The sequence below is a fragment of the Topomyia yanbarensis genome, chromosome 3, assembly GCF_030247195.1.
Source record: "Topomyia yanbarensis strain Yona2022 chromosome 3, ASM3024719v1, whole genome shotgun sequence".
In the NCBI taxonomy this organism is placed as follows: domain Eukaryota; kingdom Metazoa; phylum Arthropoda; class Insecta; order Diptera; family Culicidae; genus Topomyia; species Topomyia yanbarensis.
In genome coordinates, this window is record NC_080672.1 from 372,494,908 (window position 1) to 372,518,277 (window position 23,370).

General features: G+C 35.4%; 1 protein-coding gene across 5 annotated transcripts in view; it reads left to right on the plus strand.

The window, feature by feature from the left end:
- LOC131688433 (protein dead ringer) overlaps positions 1-23,370 on the plus strand; it is a 364,954-nt gene that overhangs the window by 61,318 nt on the left and 280,266 nt on the right. For 4 of the 5 annotated variants that reach the window (XM_058972658.1, XM_058972653.1, XM_058972655.1 and 1 more), the window contains exons 2-3: positions 22,644-22,798; positions 22,914-23,365. In XM_058972658.1, the coding sequence (XP_058828641.1) occupies positions 22,746-22,798; positions 22,914-23,365 (505 nt within the window). In that variant the 5' untranslated portion in view covers positions 22,644-22,745. The remainder of the gene's footprint in view (positions 1-22,643; positions 22,799-22,913; positions 23,366-23,370) is intronic. The other variant, XM_058972654.1, reaches the window with a different exon arrangement.

The following is a 23,370-nucleotide window of genomic DNA, read 5'->3' on the forward strand; positions in this document are numbered from 1 at the left end:
CACCACTATAACAAATAAGGCGAATATATTAAGTATAATAAATGATACGAGAACTGTAGATATACGAATATACTAAATATAATTATAATAAACTAAATTTTAATTTCAATTTCAATAAGAACAGATTTCCAACACTATGTTAGTGAATATTTAAAACTGAAAATTTAATATTGTTATGATGGAAAAATTTAAAAAGTTCTGGCGACAGGAAATTACCTTGCTAGTATTGTATTAGATTATTACGAATAAAACCATAAAATTACTACATAATTTTAGATGCTCATTAGTATAGCCAATAAACCGTCAATACAAATATATTGTGTCAATGTTAATATTAATGTAGTGAATATAGTTAAAATAATGAACGATGATTTGGTACCTCTAACTATTGAAAAAATCAAAAATAGTGCGAGCTGCTTACTTAACCCCATATTCTTGTCTTGTTTCCCCGTATTTTCACACCATTTGGATGAATTTCCTGTGGAGAATATTAAAAGGATGCCAGATGTCCATATATATTAGTAAATCTGCAGATTTTTTCTTTTTGCTGCAGATCTTTTGCAGATTACAAATATTTAGCAGAACAATGTCTATACAAGCGAATTTTAACCAGCCTTTAACTTTTTTGATCATTTAAAATATCATTTCTATGCCAAATTTATTGAAAAAATTTGTGGCAATCTGCAGACTTTTATATTTTTACTACAGGCTAGTGCTTAAATAGACCTGTCAGCACTGATGCTAAAATAATTCATTCACCTGTTATAAACATGTCTTAGATAAACATAGATCATTATTTTTTTCTCCTGTAGTGCCAGTCTCATCGTTAAAATTAACTAAAAGAGCTAACGTCCTCTTCTGTGTACTTTCCCAGTAGAATCAGTTCCACGTCCGGCTGGAAGAAACGGAATTCAAGGTAGGACGCAACTGAATAGGATCAGAATCATATTTTCGATTTCAAAATATTGTGTTCAATTGTACTTTCTTTCCTCCGGTAGAAAAAAAGCCTTTGAAAACCGGTTGCTCGGACCAAATACCAACAGCAAACCCTCCGGATGTAGTTGGCAGATGATCTACAGCTACAGTCGGATTCTTCAGTACTGTTCAATCTAGATCAGTTGGACATCAGCAGTACTTGTTTTGAATGGAGCTACATGTTAAATCTAACGATGGATTGTTTCACGCATTGGTGGTACGTTGACGAAAGGTGGCGGACTACGGAATTACCAACGCCGAATTTTGAAGCATGTTTTTCTTGTCCACAATTATTTACATTATACTCCAAACCATACTATAATTTTGAATGTGCGAGTTACATAATTATTATTTTTGAAATTTGTTTATTTTACATTTTTATATAATCTGTCTAATTTTATCCTTTATATATCGATATATAATATCGTTGGCTCCAAATTTTATATCCTCGTCGGGTTTCCTGTGGAAGATATATCTATTCGTACGGATCGTGGCAACAAATGAAAACAGAAGTAACGGTAGTAAATCATCTCCGTATTCTGAAAAACTGGCGTATGTTGGACAGCTGCTTTTGGGACGGCCTATGCTGATAGTACACCGATTACCAAAGATTTCGGTTTGCATACAGGACTAGATTTTTGCTACAATATAATGCTGCTAGAGTATTGCCGAGATTTCGTTGATTGTTGGCATTGTAACGGTTTGTACCTTGGCGGTTTTTATACAAAGAAAATCGTCGTACTTGCTTTTCACCGCTAGAACTTTTGTAGCAAATGTTGTGATTGAGTGTAACTTGTCCAACATTTAGCGGATGCATCCCTTAAAAGTTGGATGGTTCCCAAAAATCCCCAACGGTGCAGGTGAGATGACTGAGTGATTAATTCAAAACCATATAATCTCATTGATTAACAATAGATATTTTCCAGTTACTGGGAAAGATTTTTCAAGAATCAATATAAGAGATTACAACAGTAGATACAGATACTTAAATACCGAATGTGCCGAACAGCGATAATCCTAGTGTAGTGTTTTGAGTCTGCCTATAAAGGTCGCGTGTTAATGCTAGCTATGGTTGAAATATGTATCATTTTACGGTTGCATAGAGGGTTGTGATATGCTGGATCGAAAAAAGATAGTTCGATCAGTAAATGCGTGATCAACAGTCCCCACCAATTTCTGTCTTGGAGATGATCAACTAGGGGCACAGAGTTAACAAGGAGACATGCAGCATACTAATTCGCTTATTTCTATGTTCTAATGACAACCTTAGAGCGAGTACAAAACGTTGGCAATTATTAAGTATAATAATATAGCATACATTGGATGTAGGAGTAGTGCCGGGCTCTTCCGGAGTAACGAAAATACTCTTCAAAGTTATTGAATACTGGTTAAGTAACAAGTCTCTTTACTCTACGTCTTCTCGAAATTTTCGATTGACCTGTCAAAGTAAAATCACGCAATCGGGTAGGTCAGTCCGATTGTTACTCTGACATCATTCCTTTGGATTGCTCCAGTTCAGGCTTCGTGTCTTTGCAGGTGGGGTTGGAAGCTGAATCATTTTCGTCTCACGGCAAAGCTACATTATATTCACCGCAGATTAAATTGTGTACGGTTGAGAACAGTTGAGATCACCTCAAACAATCGGTCTGACGACACAAACCGGACCGTGTGATCGGTATGATCATGTATTTAATGTTCATCAAGACTCGATCTGTCAATGACGATTATAAAATACACGAAATAAATAGTTGACTATGTAACTGAGATCTCTATTTTTATTGATAATACGCTCGCTGTAGGGTTCCTTTGGTTTGTTCTTAAAAAAGTAAACTCTTTCGGTAAATCAATCAGAAACTAAAGGTAGCAAATAATTCAAATACGCAACCTGTACATATTTGAAATAAATATGTAGAGGCGGACATAGCATAATTGGTAAATCGACTTCCTTGTACGCAACTCTCATAGATTCGATCCCCAAACCCGCACGTAGAGTTAAAGATTTTTGTAACCCCATAAGAGAATGACCCTAAGCTTAAAACCTCTATCTATAATCAAACCATAAATACGACAGTGGCCGTTATGTGGAGAAATGCCGGTTGGCTTATATTCAGAAAAAATGAAAAAACTGTTACATGAAATAGGCAGGGTAAATACTAAATTCTAGCTCTTTCCGTTCTTTGATTTGCTACAATTGTTGACAATGGTGAACGCCCAGTGTTTGAGGTTAGCTTGAATAAAAAATCGTCGAATTTGCGGTCAATCTACGACTTAGTATTGAATAATGTTTCGTGGTTTCAACGGTTAATAATTGCCTTTTCATAAAAGGACACAGCTCGGGTTTGTCCGTTTGGTTGGGTTGACTTGGTCGTTGGCAATGGGACATTGCAAAATAACAGACCAGCGAGTTTGTTTACATAGTGCTAGAATTACCCTAGGAATTTAAAAGCAATTCTTTTTTGTACTAAGTGGAATCAAAAACGTTAAGTCCAAATAAACAAACTCTCTCAACTGTCAGAAATGTGAGGTTAAACATTTTCATGTAATGTTCTATGACTTTGTTGACAAAAAGTCAAACTTGACAGAGTGAAGTTCACTCATGAATGTAGTATCGCGACTCACCACTTCATTTTCAGTGTTCCCGATAAAATAATAGAAAAAAAATAAAACTGTAAACGCATATTTTGCGTCTCACCATTCTTGCATTGGTGAAAAAAATATTCAACGTTCTTGCTATTTTTAAAATATCATGAAAAATCCAGGAACCGCCCTATAATCCTCATGTAAACGGAAATGTTTATAACAAAATGAAATCTTTCGATAAAAAATAAGAAAAAGGGGTGTTAGGTCTGACAAGAAAGGTCTATTCTGGGGTGGAAATCGATGGGGCACTAAGTGAGGTTATCGACATTTTCATATACCTTGGAACACTAGTGAAATGTGTTAACGATATTAGCCGAAAGGTAACATGGTATGTTGCTGCTGCGAATAGGACATTCTATGGTTTGCACGGTCAGCAAAAAGCTCCATAGCCTACATACGCGCACCAAACTCGCAATTTGCTGATACTCCCCATTGCTCAGCTCGGTCATGATGCATGGATGCTCGGTGTATGTTAGAAGAGTTCTTCGCTCAATACTCGGCGTCACGGTAGGAAATGGAAATAGCAGCAGACGCATGAATCACAAGCTGTACATGAAATGCAAATGCCGGAAGAGAGGCCAGCTTATGTTATGCTCAGCAGAGAACTTGTAAGACGTCGTCGACTTTGAGGTAGTCCCTACACTGGCTGGTTGTATACAATCGAAGAAAATGCGAATGGGCAACCAAGATCGTGTAACCTATGTTTTAAAGATCTATATACTGTTAAAAAGTTATGACAAATCGTCGCTGTTGTGCTATCTTATGACAAGCGCCATTTTGCACATTTCGAGAAAAACGATTTTTAAAGTTTGAGATTGAATATCTCGAAACTTATAAATGGTATAAAAAATTCAAGGAAGGCAATTGATGCTTCTGTCTATTCTGTGTTAAACATTCAATTTTTACAAAGATCAGTTGACTATGTTGCGAGCTTTTAGTATAAATGTAAACAAAAGTCGCACTCACACGTGTCATAGATGTGTATTGATGACAAAATTTGTATAGCGTGTCATAATCGCGCATGGAAAATTTTCCATAGAAAAAAATCATCAACTATCAACTTTAATTCATATCTTTGGCTTCATTTGGTCTATAAACAATCAGTGAGATGCATTTTAAAGGAAATAAGTCAGGGAATCTAGCAAAAATAGTTATTTTTGGTTACAGTGTTGCCAAATATGCTATATTTCCAGTTTAAAACTTAAATTGCATTTTTTTCACAATTCGCGCATTTTTGTTTTGAAAATGATTATGCCATTGTGTTTCTGAGATAGTTTTACATATAAAAACATCTTATTCATCAAGATAATTTGAGCCAATCCCACTACATAGTCATTTGAAGCAAAAAATTGAACATTTCTCAGCACATTTCTCGCTATATCTCAGTAACCATGCAGAAAGTCGAAATTCTGTAAACGCCACTTTGTAGAGATTGTTTAGACAAGTAATGTGGCATATCTAACTCAGTTTACCCCAAAATGGCGTTTGTCATAAGATAGCACAACAGCGACGAAATAGGGTAAAGAGCTTTTTTTAAACTATTAGGGATGGTGCCACACTGTTTTATTAATTAGTCGGTTTAAAATCGATGCAATGCGTACAAATTGGCATCAATATCTTTGCTTCGTTTATCAGAACCAATATAATAGCACAAATGGTCTGAAAACGTGAAATGCTCGCAACGAAAGCTTGAATTCGATGTCAAAATTATCCGTACCATTTGAGATAATGCGTTGAACAAAGATAGTAGACGCTGCTCTAACCAACGTTGCAACAGTTTCAAATTGACATACCTAACTTTCCACCGAGGAAAGCATATCGTTTTTGTTCTTTTTTGTTAAAATATGTTTGTCCCCATCTGTGGGCCACTTCGGAAAACCTACCAAAAATGCAAAAGTGTGAATTGAAATCAGTGCCGTCTTTACGCATGAGCCGGGCACTGGAATTATGAAGGATCCGAACATAGATTCGATAAAAAACCATTCTAAAAGTTATATTCTAAAAATAGTTGCACTCAATTGTTTTTGTAACTCTTTAGCTTGTAGGTTTCAGTGGATCGTTAGCAGTTTGAAATCGCACATTGCAACTTTTCTCATTTGATCAAGGCGTTTAGAGAGAATCAGACAACCAAGCGAAGTGATTGGAGCGGTATGAAATGAGGCACTGAATAAGCAGGATAGTATCGAACCAATCAAAGCATCAATCCAACATTTTGATTCAAGATTTAATTTATTTTAAGTACACGAGAACGTTGTGTACACAAAGTTCAAAGGCACCGAACAGAAGTGGCAACCATAATAGAGTGGCAAAACTTGCACGAGGAAGTTGAAGAAGTTGTCAAAATTCGCTATAAAATTCTTGTTTGGCAAGCGATCCGTGGATGTGGTAAATATCCAATTCTTCTTCTTTTGGAAGCCTCCAAAAGTGATTATCGCGCTTTTTAGTGTCTTACGAATTCACGATACTTTCTCGACCGGATTTGACATGGAAATGACGTTTGTAATAACCCAAACAAATCTGATAGAAGGAGTTAAGGCTAACGTGTGTGCCTTCGAGTATATTTGAAGAATCTCGGAAATTTGGTGACCTATTTTACGTGCCCATTTTTTCCGGCTATTTTACGTAACTGGTATTATGTGTCAATTAAGGTATTGAATATTTGTGTTTTCGAATGATGATAATGCTAATTATTGTAACTATTCAAAGTTATTTTTCGTTGGTCTCCTCCCGCACTGAGTACCTTTCTCTGACACTAGACGGGCGGCTACAGGCGTTGTCTTCGAAATACTTATTTGTGTAATAGGGAGTCTGTACATAATAAAAAAACTACTTCACCAACAATTCATGGAAAAAGAGACAGCATTCAAAGGCTGCAATATTAGGTCATCTGTAAGCAAACTGGAACATTGATTGAATGAATAAATGTGGCTTTTTCGAAAACTGGAAATAAAATTTATCCAGTTTTATCATATCAGGAACATCAAAAGGTTAAGAAGAATGCTGAACGAAACAATGTAACTATTGTACTGCCGTTCTACGCATAATTGTCCCATGTATATAGGAAATCCCATAGAACATGGGACAATTAAGCTTATAACGGCAGTGTAGGTCTCGTTGTTTAAGTTCTGGAATACATAAGTTGCATGGCATTATCATGTTTGGATCGTTAATAAAACGTATATTTACAAGTTGAATTGGTGCTAGGACAATTTGGGTGGTGTAGTCAAATGAATTCTGGACAGTGCTGTAGTTTGTATCGTGTATCGAATATGTATTAGAGTAAAGAGTTTTCAAACATAATCTACTAAGAAAATAAACTTAAAACCGTCAAAATTATTGTTTCCATATTTTGATAGATATTTGAAAAAGCGATGTTTAGCCATCCGTTAACGAAGTTTGATAGTTATTGATATAGAACAGTGTTAATGTTAAAAAACTCAGATTTAACATGTATAAACTACAAATTCAAAACAGATTAAACCTTTTCGTCCTTTCGATTATAGAGGTTTTTGCCATTCGTCATTTGCCTTTTCGGGTTTGAAAAATCTCTCATGAAAAATTAACCCTATGTGTGGGGTCGGGACTTGAACCCAGGTACGCTGCGTACAAGGCAATCGATTTACCAATTACGCCCACCCCCACAATTGACAGATTAAAGTTTCTCATTATGGAGTATGCGCGAAGGAAATTTTTACTAGTCTGCAAGGCGTTCAAATAAGGAACGTTTAACCCGCCCTACTCCACCATTCCTTATTTTTGACGGAAACACTTCATCCTCAAACAACGACTTACAACTATGAAGGTCAGATTACATAATATGGGGAGGTGAAACATTCTCTGTTTATTTTTTATTTATTTTCACTATTCCACCAAAACGGTCCACAAAAATAATAGATACCTACATATATATAGTTTACTTTCAAATAAAAATATAATGAAATAAAAATATAATTAACAGTTCAAATTTGATTGTGATCTTTTAACCTATTGTGCTGATTCCAAAATCAACTGTTGTTGAAAATATTATCGCATTTCTTTTATACCATGATTAGTCATAAGAAAAATTCCCCATTTATCAAGAATGCTCATAAAATTGTTCATTTCCTCTTGCTCCAAAAATCCCACCGACCCACGTTTGGTCCCTTCCACCGCATAATTATTATTATGCGTAAATGACCACATATTTGTCAAGCGATCGCGATTCATATTCACCGACCGGAAAAGGAGTGTAGAAACGGGTTTGTCACCGATCGGCTAGTGTTCTCGTGATACATATTATGATCGCTTGTGGTAGGGTAGATCAGGACGAAGGCAACACCGACGACGGCGGCGCTGAATGCGATGGCGACGGTTAAGGCCATTATTGATTCATATTAAATACGTGACTTTAGTGCGCCGAGTTCAAGACTGATCGGTGATCGATTGTCGAGGGCTTGCTACAGACTTGCTCAGGAAAAGGTCTCTCCATAACGTAACAGCGTTCGGGTGATCCCATCGTTCGGATAAGCGAGAATTTCCATTAAAATTGAAACACAATCAACAAGTTTCTCGGTAACCGGTATCTTTCGCGGGAAAGCAGACCATCCAAGGTAATGAAATTCTTTTCATAGGCAAATACTTGACTTGGGGTGCCCGCACGGAGAAGTAGGATGATTTGTTTTTGAATGGTTTATGTCCGCTGTTGTTGTCGAGCTGTCAAGTAACAAGGCGTTTCGGGGCCGTACAAAGCACCGGAAACAGGAAGTTTGAATGAATAACGAATCCGAAATGGACTTTCCGATAAATTATTATTGGTGAGAGATCCGCTGTGGCGCGGTGAAATGCGATAAGTCGTGGACTGTGATGTGATGGGATCAAAGTAGGTCGGTCATTCGGTTGGAAGAGTTACGGCGATCTACGCTGTTACACGATCGGACCCTGCTCTCATACCTACACGAGAAAAAAAACACACGTAAATGTAATGTAAATAAATATCGAAAAACAAGTGTTTGAACGTGTCGGACGAGACATCGGAGATGCGATAACCACCGAGAGGACGCTGCGATGAATGTGGAACGTAAGAGACGGAGCGAGAGGGTTTTAATAATTAAACATATCCCGCCGGACTTGTTGACTTTTTCAATTTTAATATTTGACTTATACGAGGTGGAAAGAGCTGGATAATAATTAATAAAAAATGTCGGACTCATCTGACGGAACGTTGCAAGATCCTAGGTTGATTGACCATCAAGCGCGGTTTGAGGCTCGCCACCATCATCATCGAGGTGGTCTCCGGACGTTGTTTGTTGTTGACACAAAGAAACTTTATTGCGTTGAGATTTTCTACGATTTTGTTTGCACTGCGATGAAGGAAGGGTTGAATCGTTTAGAAACGAGGCATATTGATGTAATGCGCTTTCAATTAAATATTGTTGGATTATTAATCAACAAGCAACATTAAGAATTGCAATAAATCATCTCTTCAAATGAAACAAATCAAATGTTGTTCAGTGACTTCTGAGAAACCGTCAAAATCGATCAAAAGACATGCATTATTTTTTCATATTTCGTAGCCGAGATCGCACTATAAAATATCTCCAAGCCGGATTTACGACGGCGTTTTTAAAAATGACACTCAAAATGTGCACGCTAAACGATCGTTTTTTAGATCGTTAAATTTTTCATTTTGATCCACTGACTGACTGACTGACTTCCCCTGCAGCCGACTGAGTGGGTACCGTGTTAACCAAACCAATGTCGGTCAACTGAGTAGGCATCATCTCTCTCTCTTTCTACCATGCCGATCGAAGCAAACGCGACCAAGAGTCAGTCAGCCAGTGCCGAATAAATTATTCAATTAAATTCCCCACGAGACATCTTAAGAGTCAACAAACACATTTTCACACAAATTAAGCTGCTATAAAAAATCAAAACTGCCTCTGTCTGCCATACTCCCCACCTCTTCCTCTATTCTTCATTCATATCTTTTTTCGGTTACTGGTGGGGAACATTTTTCGGTTTCTTCGGTAGCACACGGTGGTTGATTTGGTTGGGGTGTGGGGTGTATGCTAGAAAGAATGTCGGATAGGGTAACCAACTTCGATGATACTGTGAATTGTAGAAAAGTAATTTTAGTATGCTAGTTTACTAATGGTTTTCTGTCAATTCTACCTAGGGTAGTTAAGAATTATTATTTTAGCGAAGATCCAGATTAAAAATTCACACATCGTTCCGAAAAAAATGATTATTGAAAATAAGTTGTATCTAACCTTTTTGCCTTTCTCCTGTAGAAAGGTTATGCAATCACTCTGAACATCGTCAACTTAATCCCGGCCCGGAGGGCCGTCTGTCATATACCATTCGACTCAGTTCGTCGAATTCGGCAAATGTTTGTGCGTGTGTGCGTATGTGTGTGTGCGTGTGTATGTATGTATGTGACCAAAAATAAGCACATCGGTTACTCAGGAATGGCTGAACCGATTTCATCAAACTTAGTCTCAAATTGAATTTCATTAAATTGCGAGTTCTGGTTCCGGAGTTACGGGTTTAAGAGTACGGACACACATCAAATTCGCATTTCTGCCTTTCTCCTATAGAAAGGTTATGCAAGCACTCTGAACATCGTCAACTTAATCCCGGCTAATTTTTTTTTTGCTTGCATAGGTTTTCTGTATTTTAACAGGGTCGTAGTTAGGAGGATACGGCGAGGCTCTCCCCCCACGTCACTCACCACCCTTCCCTAAACCGCCCTTCCCTCATCAAGTACCTCTCTACACGAATAAAATTTTCTAATTCCTCTAGAATAAATTTTTCTAGTGGGTCGGAAAAACCAGTGCAAAATTTGGTTTGAAATGATTTTGTGTTGAGAAACTAATTTTAAATTTCTTAACGTTTCAGCGTCGACATATAGCGACTCAAGTTCGTAGCTGTACGTACGTATGTAAATCGCACTGAATATTTAATTGACATTTCCACCATTATATTAAATATAACCAGCCATGGAATCGTAGTTTGGATAAATGAGAAAGGCACAATTGCACCACCAGGTGGATTAAAACGGGTTTTTTATCTAACCTTGAAAAAAGGAATTATTGAAAATAAGTTTTATTCAACCTTGAAGACGCAAAAACATTTTTGAAGGTTAGATTTCATATTTGAGTATTTCATGTTGAGTTTTGGATTTATCTCCAACTAAATCCTTAAAATAGCTTCTTTTAATTTTTTTTCCTAATTTTCATCCTCGATCTAAAGCACTTTACCCTGTTCTTCTTTCATTTGATTTTTTTTTCTTTTCTGATTTTCTTTTCCCCATTTTATATTCTGTTTTGCTATTATTTTTTTCTTTTTCCTGATTAATCTTACTTTCGTGCTTTTTTGGTTTAGCTTTCATATTTTGGTTTCATTTTTCCTTCTCTTTTCACAATAATTTTAGTATACTGCTTTTCTGTTTTTGGTTGTTCCGGTTTGCTTTTTCTACTGTTATTTAGAGCTTATCAATTTTCTTTCCCTTTATTTGGCTATTATTAATTATTTCTTCTTTTGATTTCCGCCATATTTTCTTTCCTTAACTTTTGCTTGTTGAATTTTTTTTCTTTGCTAGTTTTTTCTCGCTTTCTTCCTTTCTTCAATTTCCAATTTGCTATTTTGCTCTTATATATTTCGTCGTTTTTCGTTTTCTTTTTTTTGCCTTTTTATTTTTACTTTCCTTTTTATATTTATCTTGAAGCTTTCTTTCCATTATTTTCGTACTTGGTTCTCATTTGTTCTTTTGTTTTCATCCTTTACAATTTCAGTTTTTGTTTCATTTGCTTCTTCTATTCAGTCTTGTTTGTTCTTTGTTCATTTTGTCAATATATTTTAATTGCTGTTTTTTTCATTTTTTTCCTTATCTTTCTTCTGTATTTTACTTTGTTAGCATATTCCGTTTTTGTTTTTTATTTTTCTTATCATTTTCCGCTTTTCTTTTTGTCTTTTTAAATTTTTCATTTTAAATTTTTCCCTGTTGGCTATTTAGTTTTTTTTCCTTTGCTCCTTTTAATCTGTCTCTTTTTTTTCCGATTCTTTTTCTCCAACTATCTTGCTTTTAATTTAACGGCTCTTCTATTTTCCTGTTTCTTTATTTTGATTTCTCTTTGTCCGTTTTTCTATATTCGTCCTCACTGTCTTTCCCTTATTTGTTTTATTTTCATACCTCTTTTGCCATTTTCTCTATCATTTTCTTTTTCCCTTTCTTCGTAGTCTATTTTTCTTTTCTTCTAATTTTGACTTTTTAGTCATTATATGTTTTCATTTTGTTTTCATTCTTTTTTCTGTGTTTATTTCTCCCTTGTCTATTTTTATTGTTCAATTACGTTTAATTTTTTGTTCACCGTTCTTTTTCTTTCACCTGTCTTAGTTTTTTTTCATTTTCCAACTCTTCCATGCGTTTTCTTCTGTTTTATTTTCCACATTTTGTTTGATTTTTTCAACTTTTGTTTCTTCTCTTATTTCTTCTTTTTCATATTTCTTTTATCATCTTTTTCATATTTCTTTCACCTTTGGATTCTTCTTTTTTATTTAATTTTCCTTGTGATCGCGTTTGTGTTTTTTTCTACTTTGTTCCATTTCTTTTTTCTAATATTTTTTCTGTTCCTTTTATTACTTTTTTCTGTATATTTTTCTTTATGATTTTTCTCTTATGTTGCAAGAATTTTTTTTCGGACTGCTTTTTTATGTTTGCTTGATTTTGTACGTTCTTTGCTTTCTCTTTTTTCCTTTCCAGTTTGTTGTTTTTCTTTCTCTTTATTTTTCCTTTTTTTCTTTTGTTTTATTCATTAGGTTTTAGGTTAATTTGTTCTTAATTCAGTTGCCATTTTTCATGTTCCCTTGTTTCTGATTTTCATGTTTCTTTCTCTTTTTTGCTTTTCTTTTTTCCTTGTATGTTGCTTTCATTGTTTTTTTTTTCCCTTTTTGTCTTTCATTGATTAGTTAACGTTTTCAATTTCATTATTCTTTTATTAGATTTTCTTTTCAATCTTGTGTGTTCTTTTTCCTTTTGCCTAAAGTTTTTGCAATACGTATTTTTGTTACTATGTTTTAGTTGCCGCAAGGTTCTACTGTATCGATTTTGTTGGCTATCTTCGGCAAATTTGAGACTAAGAGAAACGAAAGCAATGAAAATGAAAGACGTTGTCCATAGGACCCTGTCTAGTCCTAGTTTTCCGTTCTAAGTTTATAACTGATTCGCTCTAGAATACCTATCCGTCTTTCATTTTCATTGCTTTCGTTTCTCTTAGTCTCAAATTTGCCGAAAATAGCCAACAAAATCGATACAATGCGTATTTTTTGTGCTTTTTTCCTACTTTTGCGCCTTAGTTCACTTTTTTTCATTTTCCTTTGGTCTTCTTTTTATATAGCTTTTTGAGCTCATTACATTGCGTTTTTTCTTGTTTTTTTTGTTCTTTACTTCGTTATTCTATTTCTTTTTTAGTTCTTTGCTTTCTTTTTGTATATTCGCTGCTCAATTTCTCTTATACTCGAAGTTTCGCCTCTTGATGCATCTTCTGTTACTTTTTTGTTTTATTTTCTCTTTGTTTCCTTTTTTTCAAATTAAATTACTTTACCCTCTCACATTATTTCCATTTTTTTCTTTTTTTCTTTTAATTTTTTTCAATCTTTCTTTTTCCGTTTCTTACCTGTTTTCTTTCTTCTCTCTTTGTTTTTTCTTCTTGTTCATATTTGTTCTTCATTAATCTTTTTGTTTTAATTTTCTTTCTAGCTATTTCCACTTTTTTCTTTTTTCCTTCTTGTTTTTCCTTTACTATCCTCATATAGATAGATTATGTAATCGCTCAGAATTTGTATTTTCATTTTCCTTTTATATAGCTTTTTGAGCTTATTACATTGCGTTTTTTCCTGTTTTTCTTCGTTTTTTACTTCGTTATTCTATTTCTTTTTTTAATTTTTTGCTTTCTTTTTCTATATTTGCTGCTCGATTTCTCTTATATTCTAAGTTTCGCTTCTTGATGCATCTTCTGTTTCTTTCTTGTTTCATTTCCTCTTTGTTTCCTTTTATATCTTCAAATTAAATTATTTCATCCTTTCATATTATTTCCATTTTTTTCTTTTTTTCCATATTTTGCATCTTTCTTTTTCGCGTTTCTCATTTGGTTTTCTTTCTTCTCTTTATTTTTTCTTCTTGTTCCTATTTGTTCTTCATTAATCTTTTTGTTTTAATTTTCTTTCTGACTATTTCCCCTTTTTTCTTTATTCCTTCTTATTTTTCCTTTCCTATCCTCATATAGATAAATTATGAAATCGCTCAGAATTTGTAGGTGTGTATGTGTCAAATAATCTCACACATTTTTCGCAAAGATGACTGGGCCGATTTCAACAATATCATACTCAAACCATATTACATGGAATTACACATGAAGTCCCCTGAACCTTGCCTTTGCCTTTCTCATATAAGAAAGGTTATGTAATCACTCGACAATCGCCAACCGGCTTTTTAGCAGGGTCCGCAGAGCCGAGTCCCATATACCACTTGATTCAGCTCGTCGAGTTGGGTAAATGTATGTGTGTTTTTTTTATGGAGGTAGCATCTTCAAAAGAGCCATTTGTCGACTTGGCACATGCTACTGTCGGATTCATGCCATGCTTTCTCCAGTACACCTACCGAAAAAACCTTAACCTCTTGTTTGTTCGTGTTCTTGTCATCTTTGGACCACCGTTAGATATTACGTCGGGAGGGATTGTGCTGCTACATTTCTTCTTTCGTTAAGCCCTTGGCCCTCTTTGTGCTCATTGAGTCATTTGTATCCCCCCCTCGATCCGTTTCTTTTAGCCATTTAGCTCCTTGTGATCTACTCGAATAGTCCCCGGCAGTGTATCTACCCTACTCCGTCTAAGAATTCCTTAGCGTACAGTGGCGATGGCTATCCAGCTCGCGCTATCGAACGCGTTATTGACGTCTATTGTAATCAGGGCACAATATCGCTTTCCTCTTCTTTTCTGTTGGTTCGCCATGTCAGTTCTCTCGATCACGATCCGTGTGCCTACCGCCCGGAAACAGAATATATTAGCTTGAATGACACGTTCCCCGTTTGTAGTTGGAGATTTGTGCCTACCGTCTATTTGCGTGAATATGTGTGTTTGTTACTCACTTTTCTCAGAGATGACTGTGTTGATTTCAACAATGTTATACTCAAAGGTGTAACATCGCCATAGGCTGCTATTGAGTTTTATTTGGATCGGAGGTTTGGTTCCGGAGTTAAGTGTTAAAGAGCACACATCCAATTCCCATATCAATCGGTATCAGTTTGCTTTTTGAATGGCGTCAAAATTATTAAAATATTTTCAAAACTGCGGAGGCTTGTGATTCTGGCTCACTGACGGTCAATTATACCCTCTTTGGCCACCTATAAGATCTAGTAGAAATAAGCCTTAAATTTAGCTGTTCTCTATAGTAGAGCCAACGTTGTGTTAGTTACCCTTCTCAGGTAGTCTAGATTTCGACTACATTCTGATGTCACTTGAGCCCGTTAACTGACCTCTTTTATATTGTTAAATGATAGATCTAGTTTGTCAGTTTGTAACTTTGATATGATGGACGATGTTATGGTTCATAACTTCGGGAACAACAGTTCGTACTCGGTTGAACGGCGAGCAGAGCACTGCATTGCGTGTTTCCACAGCCAGTGCAGCTGTAGCAGCCTCGTAGCTTATCACCGAAGACTTCCCAGCAAACCAGCAATCGTATATAAAAGTTTACAATAAATTACAAATAATGACAGACTAAATCAAAATTACAAATAGTGCAAGTAAAAATTATGTTTTGTTGTAAAAAGTTCACATAAAATGCAAATCTGTGATCGAAATACAATTTTGACTTGAAGTTATTTATTAGTCCACTATAACTTAAAACAAAATTGTACATGCGGAAATTTTGAAACATTGTATAGAAATTAATTTGCAATTGGATTAAACTGCAAAATCGTTCAAAAAACATAGTCACCTCCTTATAGCACTTCGCAAATTCTCTGCCAGACTAGTTCAATATTTGAGCAATAAAAATGGCTTGAGTAAAGAATGTAGGTTTTGATTTGACAGGTATACAAGGTATCATTGAAGGGCCATATTTAGGTTGGATTATGGTATTTTTAGATCGTAATCACAAAGCGATAAAAATGATCAAATATAATCGTTGCTTGACAGTGTATAAATAGGTGAGTACATAGCGGCTATGCTGAGAATACGAAGATCTCAGGTTCGAAACTGTGGAAGTAAATCGTAGCAGCTAATTTAATGTTCCAGTAACTCCAAACTCACCAATGAAAAACATATATCTACCAGTGTGAGCGTAACTATGTCTTATAACAGAATTATAGAAATTTCATCCTGATTTTTTATTTTCATGTTATTTTTAAAAAAATACTCCTTGTTACCACCTTAAGCTGCATAAACCTTCATGTGTGATTGTAAAGTTGATCACATATAAACAGATAAGCTAGATGATTGTATAATGCTTCTGATGAGATCAAAATTCGTCGTAAATCACATAATTCTACTATACCGATTTGTTGTACGTATATGGCCTCCACTTTTGTTCACATAGAAGGGATCTGTACATTTTATACAATCAATTTATATCGTTTAAGAGTACAGTTAAATTGCAGTACAAATTGCAACTTATTAAAGTAAATCAAAATGTTGGCTGGGTTGTAATGAGTGGCAAGTCTGCTACACTGACTGTGGAGGTACGCAACACAGCGCTCTGCTCGCCGTTCAATGGGCGATTGTAGGAATGGACGATGTCAATGCGATTCTTTTAAAGTCGATTATTTGATTTCGAAAAATCGATGTTCTGCATCCGATCTTTTCTGTTCGTTGTTGACTGATGACTCAATAAAATCGATTTCGTAGAATTGATTTTTCTTCTAAAATTCCCATTGAAAATGAAGCGATTTTTGTCACAATCGATCTTTTTACTTCGAAAAATCGCTTTTTTTCATCCGATCTTTTCCAGCTCGATATTTGATCGTGATCGATGTGGCAAAATCAATTTCGTTTTTCAAAATACCCACAACTAGGCGATTGAGTTTGTCCGACCCAACGAACATCAAACAGCATGCTTCCCCTTGTTCTGCGCTCGTTTCGAGCACAATGCCGTCGTGGCACTAGTTGTCTCTTTCGCTCCACCCATCATCACTAGCACTGCTTAGTGCGGATCTTCCATTCGTGTACGTAAATGATGTACTCACACAACTGTTTGATTCGAACATTGTACAACCTAACACCGTTCGCTTGGGTTCAATGTTTGAGGCGAATGTGGATACCAAGGCATGGGTGTACCCCATTAGGCATAAATACGTTAGGCATAATGGACGATTGGCATAATGGACGTCAGGCATAAATTATCTAGTCGAAGTATCACTTCAAGAAACTTATTTTTTAAAGGGTTGGCCTCGGGTGGTTGCGTGAATATTTGAACTTTTTTGATGTTGTAGAAATACTCTGAAAACTGATCCAACTTTATCAATATTTTATTCTGCTGTATATGCTTGAAGCAATCTTTGCTCAAATAAAGATATCGAATGCTTGGCATACGGAAAGTAAAATAGAATTGCAAAGATTCCATTAATAAGGCCCATATACAATGACAGCGGCATAGCGGCATGTGAAAATTTACAGTGCATGGGAATACATTTAGCATCCCATAATGAGTGCATTTCGGCAAAAGCGGTATTGCGGTATACTAAAAGTTGAAACTACCTCAGATTGCATTAATTTCTCGACATACAACCGATTAACAGCATATGGCTAAAATAGGCTCAACACGCTTGTTTAAAAACAATCTCATTTGCATTAAGGCATGAATAATGCATAACAACTTAGATTAATTCGTAAATTCCTATTCATGCATGGTGCAATTTTCCAAGAAGAAAATATGAAGACATTTTTTTCAATAGGTTCAATCTACAAAAGAGAGCCTCTCTTTGTTTACTTTCTCTTCCGCGAATTACTCGGTCACCTTTCTGATTTCCCTTCAACTATTTGCGTAAAAACCTTGGTCTTTCGAAACATAAATACCGATACCGATAAATGTTTAAAAAGTTTTATGGTTTTGTAGTAATAAACGAAAGAGAAAGCGAAGGACGTATTGGGAAAAAAAGTCTTCGTATATGTCTTTAAGAACAGATCATGAAAGAAAGAATGATGCATTTTATTATTCATTCAACGAATGTATTCATATTGCTGATTTTATATTATCCAATATGGGAGATAATATAGAAGCAACCATATTCATATATTCATTGAACTGTTTAATCTGGGATACAGTTCAATGATTATATTCATGAGGTCATCAAAGGTAGAACTACAGAAACTGTCTGATACGAGAGATTTTTTCGTGTACTGTGAAAAGTCACCGAAATAAAAAAGGTATCGTCACAAACGTAACAACCTTAGCCTAATGCGTCCATAATATTGCAAGTTTCCATAGCTCCAAAGCATAATTTTTGGTAATTATTCTGACTTATTTTTCAATACTTTATTACAGATATATTGGTAATACATCCAATAAACTTGAAATGTATTTGAACCAAAACTGTTGACTTAAACGAGGAATCCATCCAGCTAATGTACGTAAAAAAATAGAAAAAATATCTACACTAGTAAGGGATAAATATCTCGCATTGTATTTTTCATATCACGGTGTCTCGATAAAGTCATACGATGGTATGGTATTGCAAAGTGTAGTTTTTTTCTAACCTGAAAAACGGGAGTAAGGTTGAAATATCTACAATAAATAAAGGCTTGCGATTAATTTTATGTTTTTATGAATTATGCCTATCGTCCATTATGCCTAACGTCCATTATGCCTAACGTATATTATGCCAATCGTCCATTATGCCTAACGTCCATTATGCCTAACATACTTATGCCTAACGTATGTATGCCTAACGTACTTATGCCTAACGTATTTATGCCGAACGTCGCGCACCCCAAAGGCATACCTAATTTGTTTTCTTCCGTTGCACAAAAAACGAAATTTTTCCTTAGCAACAAATTTGCGCGAATCGATGGAAAGCGCAACGAATTTTTTTTATTTACGTTCGATCCATTCATTGATTCCACGTGATTAATTTACACTTCGCCTATCCTACTCTTATTCTGCTAATACATACAAAAACGTCTATTTATGCATGAAAAAACTGCCAAAATACTGCCAAAAAAAAAAAAAAAAAAAAAAAAAATATATATATATATATATATATATATATATATATATATATATATATATATATATATAAAATTATTTTCCATTCTTGTATTAAGGGACTAAGGGGTTACACCACAAATAAGTAGGGTGGTTCGATATGTAACATTTGATGCTGATTGGTTAAACTGTACGAATAAAATATATTTAAATTTAATATTAATCCATATATACTAAGAAAGGAAATATTTTACATTAAATAGTGTCGTCCTACGTCTACAATTCGTGCAACCCGATAGGGCTGTTCCTTGATTTTTTTGTTCATCGTTCTTTTTCTTTCTCCCGACTTAGTTTGTTTTTTTTATCTTCCAATTCTTTTCCACGCGGCCTCCTTTAAATTTTATGTATTTGGTTGTCTTTCTTCCACATTTAATTTCTTATTTCTTCTTGCTCTTGTTTCGCTCACCTTTTGTTTCTCTTTCATTTATTTGTAATTTTTTGTGTGCTCTGAGTTACTTATTTATTTCCTACTTTCTGCTTCTTTTTTGTTTCTTTTGTTACCTTTTGCTGTACATTTTTCTTCTCAAAGTTATCATATAATCTATCATTTGTCTGCATCGGGGTAAGCATAGCGGAATTTGTGTTCCGTTTGTCTTGTATGCAACTCACTTAGGGTCGTTTTCTAACCTTGCACATGAACTTTATAACCCGAAAAAGAAGCAAATGGTTAAGCCATTACAACAGAAACAAATAAACTATATGCATCCATGTTCCAAATTTGCACCAAAAATGTTTCAAAACTTGTCATTAATTGCGTCTCCGTTTTATCTCCATTTTAAAAACAGTATGCAGTAATTGTTTTAAATAATTCATTTCTTTTTGGTTTAACCATTTTGCATTATACTGTTCTTTTTTCATTTGGCGTTCCTCTCTGACAACCTTTTCCCAATTGTATCTTACAATGTTCTACTTTTCATTTTTTATATCTCCTTTGCCATTAAACTTTTAGTTAATCTGTTTGCTTTTCAGATTTGAGAATTTTTATCTTTATTTTAGATTCATGAAATATTTTTTGTTATTCTTGTTTTCGTACGTTCTTTGTTTACTTTTTCTATTTTCATTTTCATTTTCAGTTTTTTCTTATTCCTTTCTTTTTCTTTTTTTCGTTGCGTTTTCATTTATATTGTTCTTATTTCAGTTGTGGTTTTTCATTTTCTATGGTTTCTGATTTTTATATTTCTTTTTGCTTTATTAATTTTACCTTTTCCTTGTCCGTTTCTGATTTTTGTTTCTCATTGATTGTTTGTTTTCTGTTATTAGCTTTACATTTACTAGTTTTTCTCTTCAGTCTTGTTTGTTCTTTTTTCTTTTGCTTTTCATTTTTTTCAATGTAGTTTTTTCCTGCTTTGGTGCCACTTTTCCATATTCCTTAGCCATTCTCCTTCTTCTTTATTCATGTTTTTGAGCTTATTCCATTTCGGTTTTTACTATTTTTCTTGTTTCTATTTTCTGTTTTCCTTTTTTTCTTTTTCACTTTTCATTTTTCTTTTCGTTTGTGCTTTCGCTGCTTGGTTTACTTCCTTTCCTCTTTATCATTACTTTCTTGTTCCTTTTTTGTTTGATCTCTCTTGTTGTTTTTCCGATCATTCCTTCTCGTCTTACTTTTACAGTTTCGCATCTTAACGCATTTGCCGTTTCTTATTATTTCCTTTTCTCTGTGTTTCTTTTCCTTTTCATAGTTAGTTCCTTTATTCGTTTATTTCCATTCTATTTCTATTTACACGGTATTATTTGATTTTTTTTCTTTTTTACGTTTCTCTCTTGCTTTTCTTCTTGTTCATGTTTGTTTTCATTTTCTCTTTGGTAACTTCCTCTAGCTTTTTTCTTTCCTCCTTCTTTTTTGTCTTTTCTTCTTTAAATTTCTCATCCTACTTTCACTCATTATTTTTACCTACTCTGTCCCTTTTTCTTTCTCACTATTGCCCTTTCACTGATATTTACTGCTTTCTCAGTCTATTATACTTAAGCAAACGATATATTTATAGATTGCCCGACGTTTGGCCGTTTTTGATGGCCTTTTTAAGGGAAAATTTAATTTACACGTTTTTGTCGAAATCACTGATTGTTAACGATGGGAGGTTTGGGAATTTAATAAACTGAGAAAGCCGTAAATATCAGTGAAGGTTCCGTAACCAGTCGCCAAACATCTAATTATAACCCTTTCTTTTCGTTACTTTGCCAATTGATTTCGTTTGTCTATTATTACTTATTTGTGTTTCGCTCATAATTTTCCCTTCGCCAATCTTTCATTTTCCTTTTCTTTTCATTTTCTAACTCTTTCCATGCTTTTGTTTTTTAATATAATTTTTGTATATTTTGTTATTTTTTCGCCTTTTACCTCTTCTCTCTTCGGTTTTTACTTTTCGTGTTCATTGATTTTCTGGTTTTCTTTTCTATTTTATTCTTGTTGAGTTAAAACTGTTCGATCGAAATCTTGTCTTAACAATGTTCAATTTGTTGATAACTTATTTTCGATTACCTCTTACCTTTGCATATTTTGACAAAGCTTCACGACATTTGGAGAATTATGAGGAAAAATATTAAATGCTATACATTTTGAAGTAGTACTCGGAAAATTACAGTTTTTGCGTAGTATTTGGATAGAGATATTAACCTGTCTTGAAAAATGCGAAAAATTGGGGTTTTGAGCATTTTGTCCTCAAAAACTCCTATTTTCAATAACTTTTCTGATTTACACTGCAAATAATACATATTTTGAAGTTTTTATTATGTGACAAAATCTCAGGAACCGAATGGAACCTTTGGTACCTATGCTTGTTGAGGTTCTAGGGTTTTGACAATCATATCAAATTGTATTATTTTTTTAATGAAGCAAATTCTCAGAAACAAAATAGAAATAGATTCGTTACCGTCAAAATTCAGGAGCATCAGCCCTTATTTTTTTCATTTAATGTCCAAAAACCTCTACTTACGTGGGGTCTAAGATTGTCCAAATGATATGAAATTTGGCATCGGAGTTTCCTTTTACATATGTCATAATATAAAGAGAGAAGGGGGCTATGAAAATTAAAAAAAAATGCAATGCCCTACTCGAGAATATTAATAACTTTTTAACGGTTTAGTTTAGAAATTACAGACGCGACCTAATAACACCAAAATCCGGTTGAAATCTCGAGTATATAAATTATTACAAGCTTTCCTTGAACAGGAAAAGCAAAACGAAGCGATCGCTAAATTTGCATCATCACCCTAAGCGACGAAGCAGTTGGTCACCCTATCCACCACTAAGCGGTGACGATAAAACTTACATTAATTTAATTAATTTGACACTTTAATATCACCAAATCTACACACGTTAATCCCATAAAACATCATCATTATCGGTGGTACATTTTATCACTGTTCCGTCTGACTGGTTCGGGTCACAGAATGCGTGGCCTGTGAGTGCTTTGGGGTGATGCTCGTTCAATCGCTAGTCGGGCTCCGTTCGGTAGCAGCATCCGATGTCGTGATCTTGAACCAAACGGGTCTCGCTGCCTGCCTTCTTGGCATATTTTACAATGTCATACTCTAACCGCCTCCCCCACTCACCACCACATTTTCCGAGCAGACTACAACATAACGATGGCAGTCCAGGGTCCGCTTGGTGGAACCGGTAGATTATAGGCGCCCCCATTCGGGAGTGATTGCGTAGCGACACCCAGCGAATGTTTCGATGTCGCACTTACGATTAATCATTTTGAACGCTCAGCCGGCCGGGATGATGCGAGTGGCTAATTTCAATTTATATTTTTACCTTACCACTCTTTTCCTATCTGACTTGTTGCAGTCTTCCCCTCGCCCGGAGGACGACGATCACGCTGAGAAAGGTGGTGCTTCAAGCGGCGACGGAGGCGTTAATGTAACTCAGACCGTCGCGGCAGAAGCGAAGATGACATCCGGGATGGAGTTTGGCCGCAGTCCAGATCATCACTCAGAGCTGAAGTAAGTCCGCAATCAAGCCAGATTGCGACGCATCTGGTTTAATTAATTTATGATCAATTTGTTTCACTTTCGATGTTCACAACTAACCGTTGCACGTATTTTCGATTCCCGACAGCAGCAGCAGCAGCGGTAGCGTCCATGCACCACAGTTTGGCCAGAACCACCCGCTGGGGGTACTCGGAAATCTGTCGGCACTGAATATGAACGTACAGAACCTGTCCGGGCTGTCGGGTCTGTCTGGCCTGCAGCACGGGGATGTGTTGGAAAAACTGAAGATGCAAGTGCGTGACATGAAGGTGGGACTGATGGGCGATCAGAGTGATTTTGCGACGTTGCACGCAAGCTTCGGTGCAAGTTCGTTGCTACAGCAACAGCAGCAGCACCAGCAGCAGCAACAATCACATCTAACCGGAAGTGGAAGTGGGTATGGTAGTGTGGTGGATCATAGAAGTAGTGGACAGAACAGTGGTAACAATTGTGGTGGGAGTGTTGGGGGTGGTGCGAATCCAGCAAATGGCAGCAGTTATCCGTTTACACTACCCAACCCGCCGTCGATCAGCAAGGATGGTGAG